Source organism: Zootoca vivipara, chromosome 1 (genome assembly GCF_963506605.1).
Source record: "Zootoca vivipara chromosome 1, rZooViv1.1, whole genome shotgun sequence".
Classification (NCBI taxonomy): Eukaryota; Metazoa; Chordata; class Lepidosauria; order Squamata; family Lacertidae; genus Zootoca; species Zootoca vivipara.
The window spans coordinates 124,782,777-124,805,036 of record NC_083276.1 but is presented as its reverse complement, the minus strand read 5'-3'; the positions used below and the strand labels follow the sequence as shown (position 1 = coordinate 124,805,036).

At 39.3% G+C, this 22,260-nt stretch overlaps 2 protein-coding genes across 7 annotated transcripts in view; one reads left to right on the top strand and one right to left on the bottom strand.

Annotated features, from left to right (window-relative positions):
- STRADB (STE20 related adaptor beta) overlaps positions 1-6,402 on the bottom strand; it is a 161,622-nt gene extending 155,220 nt beyond the window's left edge. Inside the window, exon 1 of the mRNA XM_060281798.1 lies at positions 6,352-6,402. The gene's annotated coding sequence lies outside the window, so the exon portion shown is untranslated. The remainder of the gene's footprint in view (positions 1-6,351) is intronic.
- Positions 1-22,260, top strand: part of HYCC2 (hyccin PI4KA lipid kinase complex subunit 2) — a 48,908-nt gene that overhangs the window by 3,202 nt on the left and 23,446 nt on the right. For 3 of the 6 annotated variants that reach the window (XM_035137115.2, XM_035137097.2, XM_060281775.1), the window contains exons 2-5: positions 16,839-16,935; positions 18,910-18,988; positions 19,445-19,546; positions 19,944-20,123. In XM_035137115.2, the coding sequence (XP_034993006.1) occupies positions 18,938-18,988; positions 19,445-19,546; positions 19,944-20,123 (333 nt within the window). In that variant the 5' untranslated portion in view covers positions 16,839-16,935; positions 18,910-18,937. The other 3 variants (XM_060281784.1, XM_060281782.1, XM_060281787.1) reach the window with 3 other exon arrangements.

The window sequence follows — 22,260 nt, the reverse complement described above, 5'->3', positions numbered from 1 at the left end:
TGAATTAATGTACAGTTTGAGGGTTGCTTCCAAACCATTACTTGCACCCCTACAATCTAGTTTGCATCCCGTATTTTAACCTACATAATTTATCATTACTTCCTCTACTCCTAGCATAGTCCAGAAATGTGCTTGAGTTTTCTGTGTGTCTCACTTGCTGTAGGCTTCAGTGAGGCCTGGATTTGACCCAGGAAGACCCATGACTGTCTCTTGGAAGGTTGAAGGGAGGTTTGTGTAGAGTCTTGTGCTGTCTGACAGATGGTATCTATGGATCTACAGAGATATCCATGGAATAACATAATGGGTGCATCTTAGTGGATCTTAGGAACTGGCTTCTAATCTGTACAGTTCTCAGAACAGAAAGCAGATGAATGTAATGAGATGCACGTTGTAGATGTGATATGAGGTCATCCTCAGTCATTGCTGCCAAGGTATATGCAGTGTTTACCCAGTAGCTCTTTCTATCTTTCTGCAGCCTTGACTAACAACCTATACTCCTGGTCAGAGAAAAGCAGCAGAAAGCTACTGCTTTTTGGATCTTGAAATGTTTTGCTTAAGAATGTCATCCCCGCCTTTGACAATGGGAATGTTTGACCAAACCTGTTGCTGTTGCTACATTTCTGCACTGTTGAGCTTAGCAGACTAAACATTTTCTTCCTGTTCATTGTTGCATTTGGGTTGGTTTTTTCCTTGCCCTCTCTTTATTAGTAGGACAACACGGAGAAATGTTCTGTGTTCTCTCTTTTTTTATGTAGTAAAAAGACTTATGGGTTTCAAAGACTAAGCCAGGGGGCTTTGATTATAAAAGATCGCATCTGTACTGTACAAGGATGCTCACTCAAGAGGAATTGTCCAACCCTCTTCTCCCCACTGAGCCTGCCCTATTCTCCTAAAATACCAAATTACAAAGCCTTACTGCTTGGAAACTTGATTTGAGACAAATGAGACCTGATGGTCTTGAGGTGACATTGCTTTACAGTTAATCTGTCCTTTCAGCAGTTCTGTTCATGGGCTAGGTAAATATTATCTAAATAGAAACCTGACATTGTATGCTACAAGGAATGCCTTCTGCAGCAGGTGTTACAGGTCACTGTAGAAGCTGATGGTTGTGATACAAAGGGATGAAAGAGAATGTTCCATTTGGGCACCTGCAGTTTTTGCATCATTTCCATTTTGAAGCTACCTCATATAAACCCTATCCCCTAGACTTAAGACGGCAAAAGACACTGGGGATTGACAAGTGAGCTCTTGGAAGGGAAACTACAGCTGTTACAAATATAATATTTTCCCCTTGGGTTTGCCTTAACACATCCCATGGCAAATAACCAAGCAGCTTAAAAAAGGAGGAGGGGACTTTAACAGCTGAAAATATGGAGTCTTTCTTCATCCCCAGCCCCTGTTTACTGTGAAAACAGCCCTGAGTTTTATGGAATATTAGTATTGAAATACGTGAATTTGATTGCAAGTGTTACTCTGGATTGTGAATGATAGTAGGATCTAAAAAATAGTGAATCTAGTTCTGAGAGTCCAAAGGGGCCATTAGACTTGTTTTTCCTCAAACAGCAGCCTGCCCATGTCACATGGCAAACTGTGAAATTCCCTTCAGGCTCATGTGAATTAGGTACCATTCTGTTTCTGGTACAGTACACAGTAGAGTCATGTTTTAAAGGAAACTATGGGCTAATTTGCCATGTGTTCACCTTCTAGCATTTTTTAGGATAGGCAATACGAATGAATAACATTTCACTACATATTTAATTGATTGAATCTGTTCAATGAAATGAAAACTCTGAGCCTCTTTGAAGATTAGTGTTGTCCAAAGGTATCCTAAGGAAAGAACACTGTAGAGAAAGCAGGCTTACTGTTCTTTTTGCAAGACCTGATGGCAATAGCCTAAAAATCTGCTAAGAACCGTTTCATACTTTTTCTTTTCCCACTGCAGTTGTAGCTCTCTGTGTGTGTGTGTGTGTTAGTAAAACTATTTTTAAAATTATTGCATTGCAAAAAAGACTTAACAGTAACAAATTCAGCATGTTAGATAATTTTGAAGTGATTGTTTAAAAATTAAATCCCACATGACCAAATGGACAAAGGAATAGGCCATGTGTTTATCTCTTCTTTAATATTGTTTGTTACCTTTTAGTTCAAAAAGGGAAGTGGGGGTAAAGAAAAATATCCTGTAGCTAATAATAATAATTTTATTATTTATACGTTGCCCATCTGACTGGGTTGCCCCAGCCACCCTGGGCTGCTTCCTGCAAAATATAAAAACATAATAAAATATTAAATATTAAAACCTTCCCTATACAGGGCTGCCTTCAGATGTCTTCTAAAAGTTGTTTATCCCTTTGACATCTGATGGAAGGGCATTTTACAAGGCAAGCGCCACTACTGAGAAAGCTCCTTGTCTGGTTCCCTGTAACTTCAATTCTTTTGAGGGAACCGTCAGAAGGCTCCTTGGAGCTGGACCTCATTGTCTGAGCTGAACGATAGGGGTGGACATGCTCCTTCAGATATGCATTGGCTCGGAAACGTACTGGGAGCCAATGTAGATCCTTTAGAATTGGCATTATATGATCCTGGCGGCCACTCCACAGTCTAGCTGTCACATTGTAAATTAGTTGTGGTTTCTGAGGTAGCCCCACGTAAAGCACATTGTTCTATTCCAAGCAGGAGATAACCAGAGGATGTATCACTCTGGTGAGATAGTGTGCAGGCAATTAGGGTCTCAGCAGGGGTACCAGATGCAGCTGGTAAACAGCCACCCTGGACACAGAATTTACCTGCGCCTCCATGAACATCTGTGAGTACAAAATGACCTCCTAGGCTGTGCACGGTTACACCATTTAGGACCTGGGAGTCCCCCACACCTCCCCCCCCCCAAAACAGTATATCTGTCTTGTCTGGATTCAACCTCAATCCGTTAACCGCCATCCATCCTCCATCCCCCTCCAGACACTCACAGAGTACATTCACTGACTTCACCACTTCTGACTTAAACGAGAGGTAGAGCTGGGTGTCATACTGGTAAACACCCAGCCCAAACCCCCTGATGATCTCTCCCACCATCTTCATATAAATGTTATAAAGCATGGAGGAGAGGACATCAACCAGTGTGACAAAGGTGGTTTCATTCTCATGATGGAGGCTGAATCCCAACTGGAAGGGATCCAAATGGTCCACATCCTCCAGATTAGAGTGTGCTCAATCACCCTGCCTAGGAATGGAAGATTTGAGACTGGGTGATAATTGGCCATAATAGCCGGTTTCTTAAATAAGCAGTTTAATAACCACTTCTTTAAGTGGTTATCCAGGAAGACTCCCTCACAGAGGGAAGCATTCACCACCCCAATGGAGCCCATTGCCCAGCCCTGCCTAGGAGCCAGTGTGAACAAAATAACACAACACGATGGCCAATAACAATGGCACTAAACCAGGGGTCAGCAACCTTTTTCAGCCGTGGGCCGGTCTACCGTCCCTCAGACCATTTGGTGGGCCGGACTATATTTGGGGGGTAGGAAATGAATGAATTTCTATGCCCCACAAATAACCAAGAGATGCATTTTAAATAAAAGCACACATTCTGCTCATGTAAAAACACCAGGCAGGCCCCACAAATAACCCAGAGATACATTTTAAATAAAAGGACACATTCTACTCATGTAAAAACACACTGATTCCCGGACTGAACGCGGGCCGGATTGAGAAGGCGATTGTGCCGCATCCGGCCCACAGTCCTTAGGTTGCCTACCCCTGCAATAAACACTATTTATAGACTAAAACAAATGATCAGAAATTGCAACCAAAGTCTCTAAATCTTCACCAGTCACGTTAGAATAATTCAAAAGTTTGGTATATACATAGTCTGTCACCAAATATCGCCGGAACAAAGTTTCCGGATAACCAATCTGTTTCGTTCAATGCTTCATCAGCCAATCTTGATCAATAGCATTTTCTTTAATGGAGTATGAAGGAAAATTCCTAAAGCACTTCACTGAGCAGGCATTTTCCATTTTCTTATGTAGATGTTTATAGTGGATTATGCTACATTTGTTTCATGTGGTGTAGGCATTCACTTACCTCTATAAGTGAATGTCTATATTTGCACACCTGATATTTGACATCCTACATAGCTCAAAGACTACAGTGGTTTAATAATTTTGTGATCCTTCATTCAGATGATGTAATGAAGAAGTGAAAGAATTCCAGTTAGCTACAGGTTCTCTAACTGGATTTCTTACTCAATGATGTAATGTGCTTCCAGGGATTCCCTTTCCTAGTATGTTTTTGGAATTGATCCCACTAGACAACAAGCCTCATCTCAAAGTGTATATCTTACAAGGGAAAACTTCAGGCACTTAAATCTGTTCTGCTTTGTCATGTGCTGACATGCCTCCCACTTCTAGTTGTAATGCTTGAATTGCATGTTTTGCGGAAATATTGGGCATGTATTTTGCCCTCCCAGAAAAATAAACAGCAATGAATAACTGATAATTACAGTTTGACTAATTCTAAAACTAATGTTGCATTCCTGTACACACTTGTTTGAGAGGAAAGTACGATATAAACTGCTGAGTAAATAGGACTAGAATTCTTCTGGAAAACTGCCTTACATATCATCCTGAAATCTTCATATCTTCTAAGGCTGCAGCTGGTATTCCTGTACATATATGCATTTTGGAGTTGAATAGATTTTGTTTAGTGTAAAATAGTATTTGCATACTCTGTTTTATTATAGATAATTGGTAAAATGGGGACACTATTTTTACCAAATTGAAGTATAATTTATATTTCTAAAATGTTTACATGCCTTGCACCTGCTTTTCCTTCCTGGGTTTCCCTCCCTCTCCTCTTCCTGGTTCTTACTAGGCACACAACACTTTTCTTCTGTCTGTCCTCCTGTCGGATGTGATCCCAGAACAACCTCACAAATTGTACTCTTCAGACACTAGGGCTAACATCAACTGGGATCACTGGCTTTTCAGATGATGGTGATCTTTTTTTTTAAAAAAATGTTGCTTATCTTAAAAAATAATCCAAAGCAGTTTTCAAAGGAACAAATTAACATATACACAGATCCCTTGGAAAGCTTTCATGTAACATTCAGAAAGCTTTGGTTTGTGAAAACAATAAGCAAAAGTATGTCACCGTCTGTGAGGAATTGCATTAAAGAGCAATGAGCTACTCACATGTCAGGCAGTTTAATGTTAAATCAGTTGTTTTAATTATGAGAGAAGCATCTGTTTAGTCCTTCTGTTTGTGCTACAGGACAATGAATGCTGAACAGTAACAACACATATATGTGACATGTGCACCCAACTTGAGAGATGATGCACACTTTATCTAAGTGGTAAGGTTTGCATCCAGAGAAGATTTCGCAGAACTCTGCTCATGCTGCAGGATTTTCCTGGCTCTTCTCCCACTGCAGGCCACTGTGCTCCCCGTAAAGGGTTGATGCACCCTCTGGATCTGTGTTGAATGGGCACAGCAGAAGAACTGGGAAATTGGAGGGATTCAGTTAATCTGATTTACCTAAACAGAAGTGGTCATTTTGCTAGCACAAGACATATCTGGAACCAAGCCAAAAGCATTATAATGCAGTCGGAAATGTAACTTCACATGAATGTATTAGTAAATGTTGGTAGCAATGGCAAACTGAATATTTGCCACTAAGATTGCTGTAGTGAGTCACTACCGTAAAATATTGCCTTTTCTCAGACTCGTTTTAATATTGTGTGGCAGGTTATTCAATGTGGAGACGCCATGGGGTGCCAAAAAGTTTTTGTTCTGTTTTGTTGCAAAGGCTGCTTGATCAGGTGATGGTTGTAGTTGCTTTGCTATCCTCATCTAAGTTCTAGGGAAACTTGTATAGTACCTCCCAAAAGAAAAGTTATTTTAGGTACTTCCTGAATGTGAGGTTGGGGGGGGGATGTACAGGTTATATCAGAGATTAAATGGAGGTTTAGATCGTTTTGTAGGGCATATCAAGCCAAACAGTCTTCTCGGACCAACTTGCTAGCACCTGACATTCCTTGTTCCCATTTCCCTCTCTCTGTCCTAATCCTAGCTGCTGTATTTCTTTATAATGCTACACTTATTACGCTGCCACTGAGATAGAGGAGGAGCCATAGCTCAGTGATGAAGCACATGCTTTACATTCAGAAGGTCCCAGGTTCAATCCCTGGCATCTCCAATTAAAAGGATCTGATAGATGCTGGGAAATGCTACTACCTGACCATGGAAAGCTGCTGCCAAAGAGTTTGTTCTTAATTATATTTGATTACAGTGGTACCTCGGTTTACAAACACAATTGGTTCCGGAAGTCTGTACTTAACCTGAAGCATACTTAACCTGAAGGCGATGACCTTGATAGCTTAGCCAAAAATTGTGGCCACAAGATTGCGGGTAGCCTGCAGGAAAGGGTGCTATGGAGTGCATGGGATTTGGCTGCTGTTCAGAGTTGCATAGTGTCTCTCCACAGTGGTAGTGAAGGAAACCTTCTGCTTCCCTTTCCTGTGTGGGAGCAGGAAATAGGGGCTTGTTACTTCGTTCCTTTATGAGAGAAACTTGTTGCCGTGGTCAAGCAGTAAACAGCCCCCTAGTCTTATTGCTAAGATTGGACCTGCAGAGAGACAGGAATCACCAGTCAGTCAGTCCATCACCTCCTCAGCTTTTAGCTTAGGGATGGGGGGCTGGGAAAGTTTGCCAAATGTAACACTTTAGAACATGGGTCCCCAAGCTAAGGCCCGGGGGCTGGATGCGGCCCAATCGCCTTCTCAATCCGGCCCATGGATGGTCCGGGAATCAGCATGTTTTTACATGAGTAGACCGTGTCCTTTTATTTAAAATGCATCTGGGTTATTTGTGGGGCCTGCCTGATGTTTTTACATGAGTAGAATGTGTGCTTTTATTTAAAATGCATCTCTGGGTTATTTGTGGGGCATAGGAATTCGTTCATATTTTTTTTCAAAATATAGTCCGGCCCCCCACAAGGTCTGAGGGACAGTGGACCGGCCCCCTGCTGAAAAAGTTTGCTGACCCCTGCTTTAGAATGATCTCTCTCATACCTGAGGAGTAGCTGGTTTCTGTATTATTGTTGGATTGTTGGCTTCAGATCTGAAGAATAACTGTGCCATGTAAACAATAGGCAGCATTGTATTTAACTATTCAGTAGCATAGTAAATTATTAAGCTAGTATTAGAGGGCAGAGAATCTTGTTCATTTTATTTATTTTTCTTGTGTACCTGTTGCAGCAATATTTTCCACTAGCAGGGCATAAAATGTCATAGGGCTTTTTTGGGTAGTTTTTTAATGCGAGCTTTAAAAACACCTATTTTTTTAGGATAAGTAATTCTTCCCTCCCTCCATAAACATATGATATGTAACCTAAGCATCGTATTAATTAGTGAGATTATTCATTTGTCCGTACAGCATAGGTAACAGTTTTTGTGTGTTTCTGCCTGGCGCTTTGCTGGTCTGTGCTCTGACGAGCTCCCTCTTATTATAGTAACGTCTTCTGTTGCCAGAGTCAGGCACACACATATATATGATGCACTGAGTCCCTTTGTGTATTCAGTTTCTCCATTTCATTTAAGAAAGGGAGACATCTTGTGTATGTGGCTGTAGGCCTAAAATTGTTAAATTGGCTTTGTCAGTATTTCGGAATCTTTCCATTGAATGTCTCATACCATATTCTAAGTATATACTCATGGAATAGATAAGTAGATGCAAAACTGGGCAAAATGTATATTCTGGAAACATAGTAATAGGAAGCCACAGAAGTGGTTGATTTAACCGTACCACTTATTCTTTTAATTTCTTTTCATGTTCCCAGGTCTGCTAAAAAATAGTAAACAAAGTGCAATTTTACAACAATTAAATAAACAAATGAGAACAGTGACAGCATCATATAGTTAGTAAAACGAAAGTTATCCAAGTTTAAAATGCTAACATTAGCAATTCTCAAAAGCCTTGGAAAACAAAAGTTTTTGCTTGGTACCTAAACGATTTGCAAAACAACATCAAACCTGGGGTTATGTGAAATACATTCAACAAACACACAAGACGTAACTGGCTGTGCATTCACATAAATAATGCTCTTCTATATTTTCCACAATATCAAATATTTCTCTCATACATAATCAACACATAAAGTTCAACAAAGTAAACAAAAGTCCCAATAGATCAGTTCATTCATAAAGTCCAAATATTTGTTAGTTTCTCTTCCATGTATGTCTTTGTATATTCATAAAATCCAAATGGGAGCTTGCTACAGTTCCACAGATCTTGACAAGAATTTCTGGAATAATGGCCTTGTTTCACCCTCCTGGGCTTCGTCAGTTGTACATGTTCTAAATAATATAAATGAATACAATGTCGTATTTCAACATATTTTAACAACTAAAAATAATATAAACAATTGTACTAAAGGTGTACATACCATATGTAGTATATCAAGATTATGGATCTTATGACATAGTGGTTGCTGCAGTAAACAACAACTGTTGCAATGTAAGGTTATATAGACAGGCGCAGTACAGTATTGATTTTAGTTACAGGTGACGGCAATCTACAGCTGCAAAGTTTCCTTCTTAAAGTGACCCATTTAGCACAACAGATGTAAAACAAACTTTATCCATGCACAGGTGTTATACATATAAACATTAATAATAACTCATAAAAACAACTATAATCAATTTCAGTATGCAGACCTGAGGGATGTAAGGAATCAAGTAGAAAAATAAATCTAGTTCCTTTTTGCATGAGGATTTTTTTAGCTCATTCTACTGGACCTAGATATACCCAAATTACAAAAAATGTCATGTCCTCATCCGAATGAGATGCTTGAATGAAATGTTGTACTAAAGGAGCGTCTATTACATTTTTCCTAATCCTAGATCGATGCTCTGATATTCTTACTTTACTAGGTCTGAGAGTGTGACCTACATATAACAATCCAGTATAGAAGAGCATTATTGGAAAATATAGAAGAACATTATTTATGTAAATGCACAGCCGGTTACGTCTTGTGTGTTTGTTGTGGTACCTAAATGATGGCAATGAAGACCCCACGTGACCTCCCTAGGGAGCGCATTCCAAAGGCAGGAGCCATAACAGGAAATATTGTATTCTTGGTTGTAACCAGCTGCACTCTACAGACTTGTGGGGGCATCCTGAGAGAAATTATTCCAGTTGGTGGGCAGATTTGACACTTGGAAGCTCAGCTCTCAATGCATATCTGCTATCAATGTCCAGTGAACATCTCTCTAATATGATGTCATGCTTCTTGACGTTGCCCTGTGGCAGCCTAGCCAAAGCTTTATTTGTTGTTGGCACAGCAAGTCTTATACGGCCAGAAGTTATCTCTGTGTTTAGAACAACCAGGTTTCAACTACTATTGGCTCCATTGCCTTTTAGCATTGCCTTTTAGGAGCCAACAGATATACTAGGAATAAGAACTGATTATTCTTGCGTATCTCACTTAAATTTCATGTTGCTGTTATTTGTATAATACAGTTTTGAATCTGAAATTGTATATAGATTTGTTAATGATTCTGAATGGGTTTTGAGATTCCAGTTGCCATGATTTGAGAGGAATTGGTTTGGCACTAGGACATGGGACATGAAGCTTATTGGGAAATTATAATTTGTAGCATCTGTTTCTGCATAGAACTCTGTTTATGATTTCTCTTTTGGTTGTACAACTGTACTTGTTTTTACACATTGGGTGTGATTCTCACTGCAATTAAAGCATTTGAACTTTAATTTTAAAAAGCTAGCAATTTCCTTCAGCAGTTAGCAATGCTGTCAGCGGTTTACATACTATTTATACTGCTTGCAGCAGCTGGAAACTATATTGCTCAATAAAAGGTGCTCTATATTTCTTACTTCTAGAGATTTCTGGAGGTTCTGTCTCAAAAACCCTGAAAATGGATGGAAATTAAGAGAATGATCAGGTCATACTCCTAGTAAGAGCAAGTATTGGGATGCTCATTTCATGTTCTCTTTTTCTTTTTAGCTGAATCAGTCACCCATGACACCAGCCTCAAATGAAGGTAAATTTGGTTGAGGTGCCTGTTCTGGGAGCTTCTTTTCTCCCTAAACAGATCCTAGCTTATATTGGGATCCTTAAGCATTATCTAGGTCTAGGACAATGGACTGCTGCACTCCTGTGTAATTTACAACTTAAATCTGAAATGAGCAGGTGAGTTGTGAGAAAAGACCCAAAGACTTGCCAATAAGTGTGGTTAAGAAAAAAGTTTCCTGTCTGTCACTTTCTGTTTTAACATTCTTTTTAATCTTCTATCTGTTCCGTTTATATTTTAATGTTGACTAACTACTGAATAATCATTTTTGGCACAGTTCTGCTTGTTAACATTACTCATGCACATATGGTGACTTCTCTTAGGAGATGTGAAGAACCGCTGATCTACTCGAGCTAGATTGTTCGAGATACGTTTGGATAAGAGAACCCAAAGCTGAGCATCTTGATTCTCCTAAAATAGCTACACAAATGTGTATTTCCTTGAAGCATTTCGGAGCTGTTCCATGGTAACATAATGTTGTTGCCATTATAGTTGCCAGCTTAACCCTATTCAGAGTCTGGTCTCAATGATAGTTTTAGCCGGACAGTAGTGCTTATACAGTATGGTGAAAAGCAAGTAAAATAACACAGTAGACTGAAAATCCAGCAGATATACTCTGCGCTTTCTATGTTTCTATTAGGAAATTTTCAGATAGATCTTGTTAGTTTGGCTCAACCCTTCCTTGAGTCAAGGCCTATTTTGATTGGCATTGTTAAAACAAAAGGCATTTATTTTCTGAACTGGGATTTGCAAAATAGTTGTCTGCTTCACTGCATTTCTACTCACAGAAGAGGAACCTTACTGTCTTTGTGTGCTTGTGGCATGGACTGTATATTTACAGGTATCTGTGCACATGGGATAACTCGGTGCCATGCTGCTCTACAAGTTGAGACACGAATAAGTTCTTTCCATGTTAGTGGTGTTCTAGCACTCCAGAGAATAGAAATTGCAATGTAGAATGTGTACCACTTAAGTGTAGAACACACTCCCACCCACGCTTATCGTAAGGTTGTTGGCCAGTGTTTTATGTTGTTATTTTTTTAATGGCCTGTGTGTGTGGCTTTTGGGGAACTGTACAAAGTGCACAGCAATGTATGAAAGGGCAGTCTTAGGAGTCTTGCTCAGTAATGAGAGATTTTTGTGGTTGTTACTGCTGCATAACCGCTTAAAAATTGATGGGAGTGGGAAGAAGTAGGCTACTCAAAACAGAATGGCTCTCTGCATCTCTTCTTCTTCTTACCTAGAAACTTGGAAGAAAGTCTTCCACATTTTTGACCACATTTTAAAAGCATTTTGTCTTTACATTTAATGTAGCTCAAGAGATGAACTTGACAAGGACAGAAATTCTTTTATCAGGAAATGAAAACTGACCTGGAATGGGAAACTGCATGTGTTAGGAACAGAGAAAAGTCAGGTTTTTATTTGAACAAGGCAATCTTCAGTGTTGGATTTAGCATAAGAGAAGCCAAACCTGTTATATAGGAGCTGACGAAAGATGGATTGGAAATCAGTCTTGCTTTGCGTCGGTTGAGTTATCACACAGAAGCTGACAATAGTGTTTCAGGTTTAGTGTAGGATGACTGCATGATGTTGTTTCTAGGGAAACTGGTGGTGGGAGCATGTAAAAAGGTAAGAAAATATGTTCTCAGGACAAACGCTTAAACGAGTTGGCTTATGAGCTTTTTGTGTTTATTGTTATGCCTTTTCAGCTATTTCTTCAGCCTCCAGAGCTTTTGGGTGATGAGCTGCATTCTTCTGAACACTGTATATTAAAACACTGTATAATAAAACTGTATTCTTGGAGTATCTTCAGTGAATGTCTTTAGATATTATGAGGTAGAGAGTTAGGGGCTGAACTGTGTGGCAGCCATGTTTACTGATTATACCAAATTGTTTGGGGTGTTTAAAACAAAAAAGGGGTTACAGAGAACTCCCGATAGGATTTCTCCAAACTGGATGACTACTAGACAGTGAAATGGCAAGTTGAATTCATTGTTAGCGGATATAAAGTGATGCACATTAGGGCAAAAATAAATAAATATTAATTTCACATTTATGCTAATGGAGTGATTGATTAGGAATGGGACCTTGGAGACACAGTATCAGTGAAGGTGCAAGCCCTGTGTGTGGCAGCTGTGAAAAAAGCAGATGCCAATGCTAGAGTTCATTAGGAAAGGGATTCAAAATTGCCAGTATCATAATGGTGTTATACACATCTGTGGGGGAACCACACTTGAAATAGTCTGTACAGTTCTGGTCCCCTCATCTCGAAAAGGATATTGTAGAGCTGGGAAGGGCAACCAAATGATTAAGGGGTTGGAGATGGAAAAGGGTTAAATAACTTTTTTATTTTAAAGGAAAGATAGAGGTGTATAGAATTACCGTATGCATGATATAGAGAAAGTGGATGGAGAGGTTTTTCACCCTCAGGGGCACCCAATAAAGCTGAATGTTAGAAGGTTTAGAAAAGACAAAATCAAGTACAGGTCTTCAAATATTTAGCTAGCTTAGCTGAAATTGGGATATGTGAAATTTGACTCCTTTATTTCATATTTTACAGAAACTCATTCTCTTTTTGGTGTGATCTGGTACCTTATATGTTGCAAGTAGAACAAGAAATGTCACATTTTATAGATGGAATCTATTTAGTATAACTTAACTGATTTTTCTAGATCAGTAGTTGGTTGTACAGTATATGCCAGGGGTAGGCAACCTAAGGCCTGTGGGCCGGATGCGGCCCAATTGCCTTCTCAATGCGGCCCGTGGATGGTCCGGGAATCAGCGTGTTTTTACATGAGTAGAATGTGTGCTTTTATTTAAAATGCATCTCTTGGTTATTTGTGGGGCATAGAAATTTGTTCATATTTTTTTTTCCAAAATATAGTCCGGCCCACCACATGGTCTGAGGGACCAGCCCACGGCTGAAAATAGTTGCTGACCCCTGGTATATGCCTTGTAGTCAGTTATGAAATGTGATACATTGTTGAAGCTCCTGAGATCCTCAGTTTGTTTTTTGCAACAAGTTGGTAACTTTCCTAATTGCTTAGAAGAACTTGAAGTATGATAGTGTGCTGCAAAGGCTTAGGCACTAGATTAGTAAAATGCTCTGGATTTGTTTCCAAATACTGTAGACGTGATTATATGGCCACCTCTGTGCTTTTGTTTATGAGAAAAGAGTGGGAAGGATCCTGTACTTATTGCATGTTAGGATTCTTTTCTGGGACTATACCAGATGGTGAGCATACATTTTTTTGTTGCTGAACCACTCACCTCCCATAGCATCTCTTTCCAGGTTCCAGGAATAAGCAATTAACACAGAGAACCTCTCAACACACGTAATTATTATAAACTATTTAAATGAATGTGCCTGGAAAAATCATTGGCTCTTGGTCCTCCTAAGCTTCTGAATAATAGATGACTTGCATAGGAATATAAAATTAGTTTTCAATTTTCTGATTGTTGAGTTTTAGTAGGAACCAAACATTGTAGCCATTCTTGGGTTAGGTGTACCAATCAGTTTTTGTTTGTCAAGGTTAGATTTATTGTTAGTGTTTATTTGCTTGCTTAGGTTCAGTGTTCAGTGTCTTTGTTCAGAACCTTAGCTGCAAGTCTCTTCGAGTGCTGTGACAAGATGTACCAATGAGATCTTTTTTTTTTTTTAGTTGTAGTCATGTTGTGACATGCTCATCTCTAGTCCAGGTAGCTATCTGACAGGTGGTTGTAATTTCAGCCGCTTTGATAGAATTTCTTGCCTCTTAAGTAAATAAAAAAAGTTGTTAGATAACAGGATGTCTCTTATGATGCACGTTCTTTCAATTTTAGTAAAATATTACAGCTTGGCTGAGTTTTTATTATAGTTGCTAAAGTGGTTTTAGCATGTGTTATTTTGCTTTCCATGCAGAAGTTTTGTGACAGTTTTTTGTGACAGTTTTTTGTAGAAAGACAAACAACTATTGTTCTAACTGGACCCATTCACAGAACTATGCATTATTATTCTTCCTTCCTTTCTCACTGACTGAGTAAGCAGGAATGATGTATGTCTGCCACAAACATAGCTACTTCTCTGACGGAATTTTTTTTGGAGATCCATGGTGTGTGCCATTAGGACATTTCTCCTGCATTCCACTTTCCTGGTTGTAAACCCAATATAACTCTGCGAGACTGGCTGGTTCATTAGATAGGATTGGACTGTGACTAGGTAAACAGAGGAGCGAAAGAGTTAGGCAGCTCAATTCTATTTCCTAAAATTATTCCATAGCTAGAAATTACATGCTGAGGGTATGAACTGTGTTGTGTATGGGATAATCTCAAATGGTTGAGGTGCTGCAAAGTGTCCATGCTTTGTGCAGTCAGCTTACTTCAAATGTGAAGTATCTGCTATTTTTGTAATTGTAAAGCTAGTAAGCAATAAATGTACCATCTGACAAGTTTTATGCCAACTTTATAAATAAGCCCACAAAAGTTACTATCCTGTAAAATGTTTGTTAGTCTGCTGTGAGCTGGCAAAGGGAATTCTGGCCCCTCCTCCAGCAGTCCACTGCATTTCTAGCCAGGGGGACAGAATGCTGTATAGAAATTCTGTGTTTCTTTGCTATATGTGATTTATATTGTCTCAGCTATATGCTCAAATAACACACAACAGAACACACATATACACACCTCAGGATACACTGCAATAAGGTTGAAGGACTTGTAGCCTACATGTCTGTCTTGATCTGCCGGGGCCCACCTGTCAATCCATGTGAAGAACATACTGGCAAAGCAGAACTCTTCACCTACCCCTGTGGGTTAACTTGCCAGGTAGGTATGATTGCCCGCCTTTTCAGTCACCCGGTTCCATTGTGACATCAGATGATTGACAGGTGGGTGACCTACCTGTGCCTGTCAAAGTTGGCCTGTGTGAGGGGGAAGAGATAAAAGGTTCCCCAGCCCTGCACTGCAATGTTTTGTTGCAGGGTCACATTTTGGTTGTAACAATAGCGGCATCTGACAGCTGTGGCAAACTAGGGTCCAGAAACCACCCTAATTCCTTCCAGAGTCCAGTTTGTTGGTCTGCTTATTTTTATTACTACCATGCACCATAGCCTCAGGAGACTCTCAAAGCAGCTTGCAAAAGATTTGCCCAGTGCTATCACATTTAAAAATATTTGCACATATGGTCAGAAGCAAGGTGACAAGTTTATTCAGACAACCTTTTTTTCCTCCTTGTTCATCTTGGTAGGCCTTCTGGCCTTGTGTTGCCGGGCAGCCGGCTTGCTCAGACTCTCTGAGGTGAGTGAGGCTAAGCACCTGCTCAGGACATTATGAAGCCAAGTCTTTCCTTGGTCTTTCCTTTGTTTGATGGGAAATGGATAACTGAAGTATCAAATCTTTTTGCAAATCTTGGTTGAGAGAAGAACATTTTACACAATATTAACCTCCTAATGTAAGTTGTATGTTAAAGACTGCATACATCTCTTGCATAATTTGTTTATTTTGATTATTTATACCTCACTTTCTACAAATCAGTTAATCATGACACATGTCTTTACTTCTGTGTGTGTATTTGCAACAAGAAGCTGAGGTTGAATTTATGGTGCAGGATGACAGGCCAATTTTTTTTTAATTTTGAAGTTTGAAATAGCATTTCAGTATCTAATTCTTGCTAATATAAGTGGATGGGATGGTGCTGTGTTGGTCATACAGTGTAATGTGTGGCAGTTGGGAACAGCAATGTAGCCTAAGTTGCATGCATAAAGCCTGAATGGATATATTTCTGCAAACCAAAATGAGATAAAATGAAATGGTTGAGGCAATCAATTCTTTTGAGTGTGGGATTGCCATTTCACAGATGATTTTATGTTCAACATTTTGGCCCAAGTACTGATACCTCCCCACCCCCAAAAAAGAATTGGAAGCTTGTTCTTGAAATGATTTGATATATTCAGATTTCTAGATGCAGATTTTTAGATATTAAGCAAAGAACTGACACGAACAGAGGATTTTTTTTGGGAAAAAAAATCCCCGTCTTGTCAGCTCTGTTAAAAGTATTCTGCCCTTGGATACAAATGTTCTATTTTTATACTGCAATATGTTTTCTACGCTCAGACACCATAAAAGGCTCATCTTGATGTCAAACTAAACCATGGTTTATCTTGACGAAGATGAGCTGCAATGAGCCATAATCTTGTGTCCTCATCCCCTCTTGCACTGTGGCCACAATAATATTTTACTTCTGTTTCTGATTAACAGCCACTTGCTTCATCTGAATGCAATGGACTGTGGTTTAATTTTTGCTATGGCTTGTTTGAAACAAGCCAACTTCAAGCCGTAAATTATGTAGCTGGCTTGTTCAACTAGCCATATTTAATCTTAACTACAGTTTAGGCTTTGGATGTAAAGCTAAACTGCAGTTTAATCAAAAACAGAAGCAAAAGCCTCTACTGTATTCTACCCTGAGGGAGGAAGTGAATACACGTGTGATGTTTGCTGTGGCTTGTTCCATTATAATAAACTATGGTTTGTCATGATGTCTTAAACAGCTTGGAATCCAAGAATCTGGGCATAGCTGTAGGCAATTTGAAGATTAAAGTAACTCCTCTTTAATATTTGCATCATACGTCCAAGATCTCTTTGTTATGCTCATCATTAGGCCTTTTTTTAGCCGAGAATATAGTTTGATATACAGTAATGTATATATTTCTGTTTTAACATAGTTTTCACTGCATTTTATTCATTCTTTTTAAAAAGAATACTGTGTTGTGTTGTTGGCAGAGCTGGTGATTATTTGAAGGACTGGCAAATGTATTCCGGAGTGGAAAATGGCAGTATTCCACCAACTTCGTTAGAGAACTAACTTATCCAAACAGAGGTAAAGTGGAACACAATATGTGCTGTTAAATGTTTCATGTAAATGAGGACAAGTTAAACAATGATGACTTGGTAACCCGTAGTTTATTCTGGTGGTGTTATGTGATAGATATTCTCTTATTTTCTTATGCTTAACTTTGCCAGTGTTTACAAAAGACCAGTTCATACATATGGCTTGATTTCTTTTCATATTATTTGTCTCACAGTTTAATGTGTGAGCTTGATTTCACTGAAATCGCTGAGTTTGAGTTGATGTGCAGGTGATTTTTATCTATTGGGTTGGGTCCAGAGTTCAGCACTTATAATGGGACTGGTATGAGGTCTGTTTGTGGTAGTTGCCTCTATGTGATTATTCAGAACCCCCTTTCACCACACCACAGCCGAACTGGTACAGCCAAGTCCCTTAACCCTTAGATAATTCCCAGGGGGTGGGGACTGCTCTGGGAAGGAGGTAAGAGAAGTCAGTTGCTAGACCCATTTTGCACACTTAACTCTAGATCCAGCTCACAATATTTCATCTACACAGAAGCAAGTTGCCTTTTGATGCTGCAGTTATCGAGTGATGAACATGCATATGTGAACCACTTTGCAGCACAGGAAATAGGGGCAGCTCAGCTAGTCGAAATCTTAGTACATGCCAAGAACATAAAAAAAGAGAAAATAAGAGGAGAAGGGGAAGCTCACAGGACCACAGAGGTCACCCTTGGGAAGAAATTCAGGGAAACAAAACCCCATGAAGAATAGGGACACAATGGAAAGGCTGCATGGGCTCCACATATATGGTTCTAAATCAGTGAGGTAACAGGAAGACCCCAGAAAGGAATTGGCTCCATCTTGTCAAAACTCGCTATATTTTCAACCTATTGTCTTAAAACTGGCATTGTTTTGATATCCTGTCTATCTCTTACAGTTTAGTTCTCTTTCCCCCCCTCCCCCTCCCCCTTGACAGGCGTTATTCAGCCAAAGGGTCTGTAGGTACAAATATATATTTTGCTGAATTTCCACTGTAAAATGTGAATGTGGCATACTACCAAGGAAGCAATAACATTAACACCTTGGCAAGATAAATCACAGAGGTTTCTTATGAACCAGCATTCTCTACAGTTCTTGACCTCTGCTTCTACTATCCTCCTTCCCCCCTACATATATATTAATTTATAAAGGAAATTCTTGTCTGTTTGTTTAAAAAAAACTCCAGTAAAAGCAGCATTTGCCATTATAACCACTCTAATATAGGATCTCAATTATTTCTTTTCCCAGTCACTTAATAGTTGAGTTGTTGTGGGATTTCACATCCCAGACCTTGAGTGGCATAATTCTTCAAAGTAGTCTGCTGCTTTCGACTCATTGTGGAAAGGCTTCTCCCAGTGCTTGCCTCTTGCAGGGGATCATCACAACTACACAGCAACAAATGGGAAACTTTAGTTTTATTACTAGTAATAGTACTGAGTGTCAGGCTTATTACAAAAATAAACTGTTTATGAATGTGAATAGCTGGTTTTAAGACTTGAAACATTTAGTTCATGTCTGTTATTTGCTGAACAGAAGTTTCACAACGCCTCAGCAACAAATAGAGGAAATAGGTATTACAACTTTTTTTTTTTTTTTTTACTTCAAGGGGCTTTTGAAAACTGTTTTCGTTTGTTCCATGGCCAGGATTATCATTAGAGGATGCTATTGTTCCATGATACAGTTCAGCTTGTTCTGATTCTATTTTCTTTGTTCTCTTATTTGGTAAGAGAACAAGCACAAGTTGTCTTGAAGTATCTCATTTTCCTTTCTCTTCTCACCCCACCCCCACCCTTCAGGCACTTAAAAGCATAATCACATATTAATCATTAAGAAAGAAGGTGAAGCTTAAAATAACATGCAGTTTGCTTGAGATACAATTGCACTATGGGACATTAGAAATCTTTCTTTTTAGTATACCTTGTATACTGTGCACTGTGCTTCATTGCTGCTTTCCCTTTCAAAGGTGAAAAAGGAGTAAAAGTTGTAAGAAAATGCTTGGATCAGAACGTGGGGTTGTAGAAGAATGGCTTTCGGAATTCAAGGTAATCAAATGTGTTTTTGTTTGTTTTGTTTTTATAAAAAAAGGTTGATATGTTTTGCAACTTCCTAGTGCATCTGCTGGATGTAAGGTAGCATTGCCCCCTCCAAAAAAGAAAACACATTTCTCCCCACCACCTCAATAGTCTGTTGCAGTCATCTTCAACATTGTCACAAACAGGGGCTACTTTTAACTGAAACACGTATTTGGGGACCCATTTCCTAATCTCTTACCATATATTTGCATGGTGGTAATGCAACCCACCTTGGATTAGACCATGACCCACTAGGGAGTGGGTCCTGACCTGCCAGTTGAAGACCAGTGGTCTGTGGAGTGCATGGAGGATCTAGGCCTGGATTGCCTTAACTGGATTGGGGCCAGTGCATTTCTTTCTTTCTAGTCAGAGAGGCCAGTGTTTATAAGCCACCCATTTTTGACACTGCTATATTTCTTCTCCTAGGCATTACCTGAACTGCAAATATCCAGTTATGCAGCAACACTTCACCGGAAGAAAGCATTGGTTCCAGCTCTTTATAAGGTCATTCAAGATCCAAATAATGAGGTATGAGACAGCCAAATTACCCTTCGTACAAATAATGTTGTTTTAAGAGTTTCCTAATTGCCGTTCCGTTACCTAACTAGTATGAGCAAAACTCTTGTTTCCATCTATCCTGCATTAGTCTGCTTCAGTGGTCTTTGACAGTTACAGAATGTTCTCTAATTGAGCACAACCATATTCAGAGTATTTTATCGTGTTCCACATTGCTGCATTCCACAAAAGAGTTCTGTAAAATAATTGTTTCTTCTTAAACCATTTTTATAGACCGATATGTTAATTATTGGCAAATTGTCATTTTAGAACTGATTGTTTGTACAATGTTCCTTGGTAGACGATATATATATATATATATATATATAATATCTGGGGTGTCTGTGCTGGGGTTCTTTGTCTTCTCTAGCTTCTGGAGCCTGTCTGCCACCAGCTCTTTGAACTCTATCGTAGTTCTGAGGTTCGTCTCAAACGGTTTACACTGCAGTTCTTGCCAGAACTAATCTGGGTTTATCTGCGTCTTACTGCCAGCAAAGACAGACAGAGTAATGGTTGCATTGAAGCCCTGCTTTTGGGGATTTACAACTTGGTAAGTAAGACTGATGAGAAAATGGTTGAAAAGTGCTTTGAATTTTTCAATCAGTACAGTACAGAGTAAAACAAAATCAAGACACCACTCTTTCACGATAGGCTATAAAGTTTCCAAAACACATTGGACTATTTTTATAGGATCAATTCTTATTAAAAATTAGGCTGTGACTTCCCCTACCCCAACTTTTTGGGAAATGCTTTAAAGGAGTGCATATCCTGCTTCTGTCTTTGAAGTTTAGTCCAGACCTAGACAGGGTGATTCTGGTTAGTACAACTGCTGATGAAGGAAAAGGAGTTCGCATTTCCTTAGATTGGATGGCATTCCCTTGAAATTCTTAATAGACTATTTTGACCCTTTTACAACCTCTAAAGCAGCTCTGTATACTTTAGCTGCAAGAAAACTCCAGATGAAAGAAATTCAAAGGATCAGGGCAGTTAGCATAGGGAATTCTTAAACAAATAATAGACATTTAAAGGATTCTATTGTAATCAGAAAATGTTTATTTTTAATTGTATTTTATTATAATCTTTCTATGGGGATTTTATGTGGAAACCTCTCTGAAAGTTGTCAGGCCAAACAGCTACGGTGGAAAGTTCAGCTGACAAATAATGTTTTCACCACTGTCTATTATTTTTGTAACAGCCTCACTTGTTTCTGTTTCATATGCTAGTCATTAACTTTATAGCCATAAATACTTAAGATATCCTAGTACAGTACTAAGGTATCATCTCATCTCATATATATGAGCTTGCCTTCTCAATGGGATCAGTTGCAGAGGCTTTCCTTTGCACCTCACCAATATCAGAGGTGTATGATGGGAACATGGTGCTCATGTCTAGTTTTGGGGTCCTGCCTCATCCCCTTTCTGACTGATCAACATCTCATGAATAACCTTTATTTCTGGCACGTATTTAGCTTGTCAAGCTGATGGTGCTTTCATTGGCTTTCCAGAGGATTGGTTTTTAATGTGACTTTGTCTAACAGATTGGCCAGTTCTGTCTTCTGGATGGGGCTGCACTCTCTGAAGGTACAAGTTTGTAGTTTGGAAGTGCTCTTGGATCCATCTTTGACCCTTGAGGCTCAGGGGGCTTCAGTGGCTAGGAGTTCCTTTTTCCAGCTATATCCAGAGAAGGATAGCATGCCCACAGTAATTCATACACTGGTAACTTCAAGACTTGATTATTGCAATGTGCTCGATGTGGAGCTATCTTTGGGCCTGGTTTGGAGGCTCCAACTGGTACAGAATGTTGTCGCCAGGTTTTGGTGGGGACGGACCTACCGCCAGTGCTTGTACCAGTGCTTGTACTGGCTGCCCACGTTCTACATGACAATGTTCAGTGTTCTTGTATAGATTTACAAGACCCTTAACTCCTTCCCAGCTGAGATTAGACAGGGACCTGACAAAGAATTTTCTATTCCAGCAGCCCTTTTCAGGAAGTTCTCTGTTTTTTGATTAACTTTAATTGATTTTAGCCATGGTATGCTTCGAATTTTTCCGTGTATACCAGTGACTAAGCGATATTTAAATAGCTCAGATAACTAAATTACGCTAAATCTAAAAAAATTACACCCTGTCAGAGCAGCTTACAAAATTTGTAGTCGGACAGTCTTACAATCTAAACAGATGTGACACACAAGGAAAAGAGAGGTGGAGGGAGGAGAGGAGAAGCAAGCTCAGGCGCTAGTTTTTTAATCACACTATATATATTTTTTTACATAGAGTTTGTCTTTCTAGTGGAGCAACTCCCCCCTGAAAAAACTCCCCCCACCCACCCAGCACTGTTCATTAGATCTGGGAGCAGAGCAGGTGACAGTATCTGGGCCAAGAAGGCAGGGCTGCTCCTTGAGTACTCTTATCTATTGTTCCCTGTCTGCTTTTAAATGTTTAATTGTTTGTTCTCCCATTTTATTGTTTTTAATATTTGTTGTAAGCTGACCTGACTAAATGGGAAGGTGGGGTATAAATATTAACCAGTAAATAACATAGGACTTAGCAAAATAAAAAAATTCCTTCAGTAGCACCTTAAAGACCAACTAAGTTTATATTTTGGTATGAGCTTTCGTGTGCATGCACACTTCTTCAGATACACTAGAAACAGAAGTGTCAGACCCTATATATATATATATACAGAGG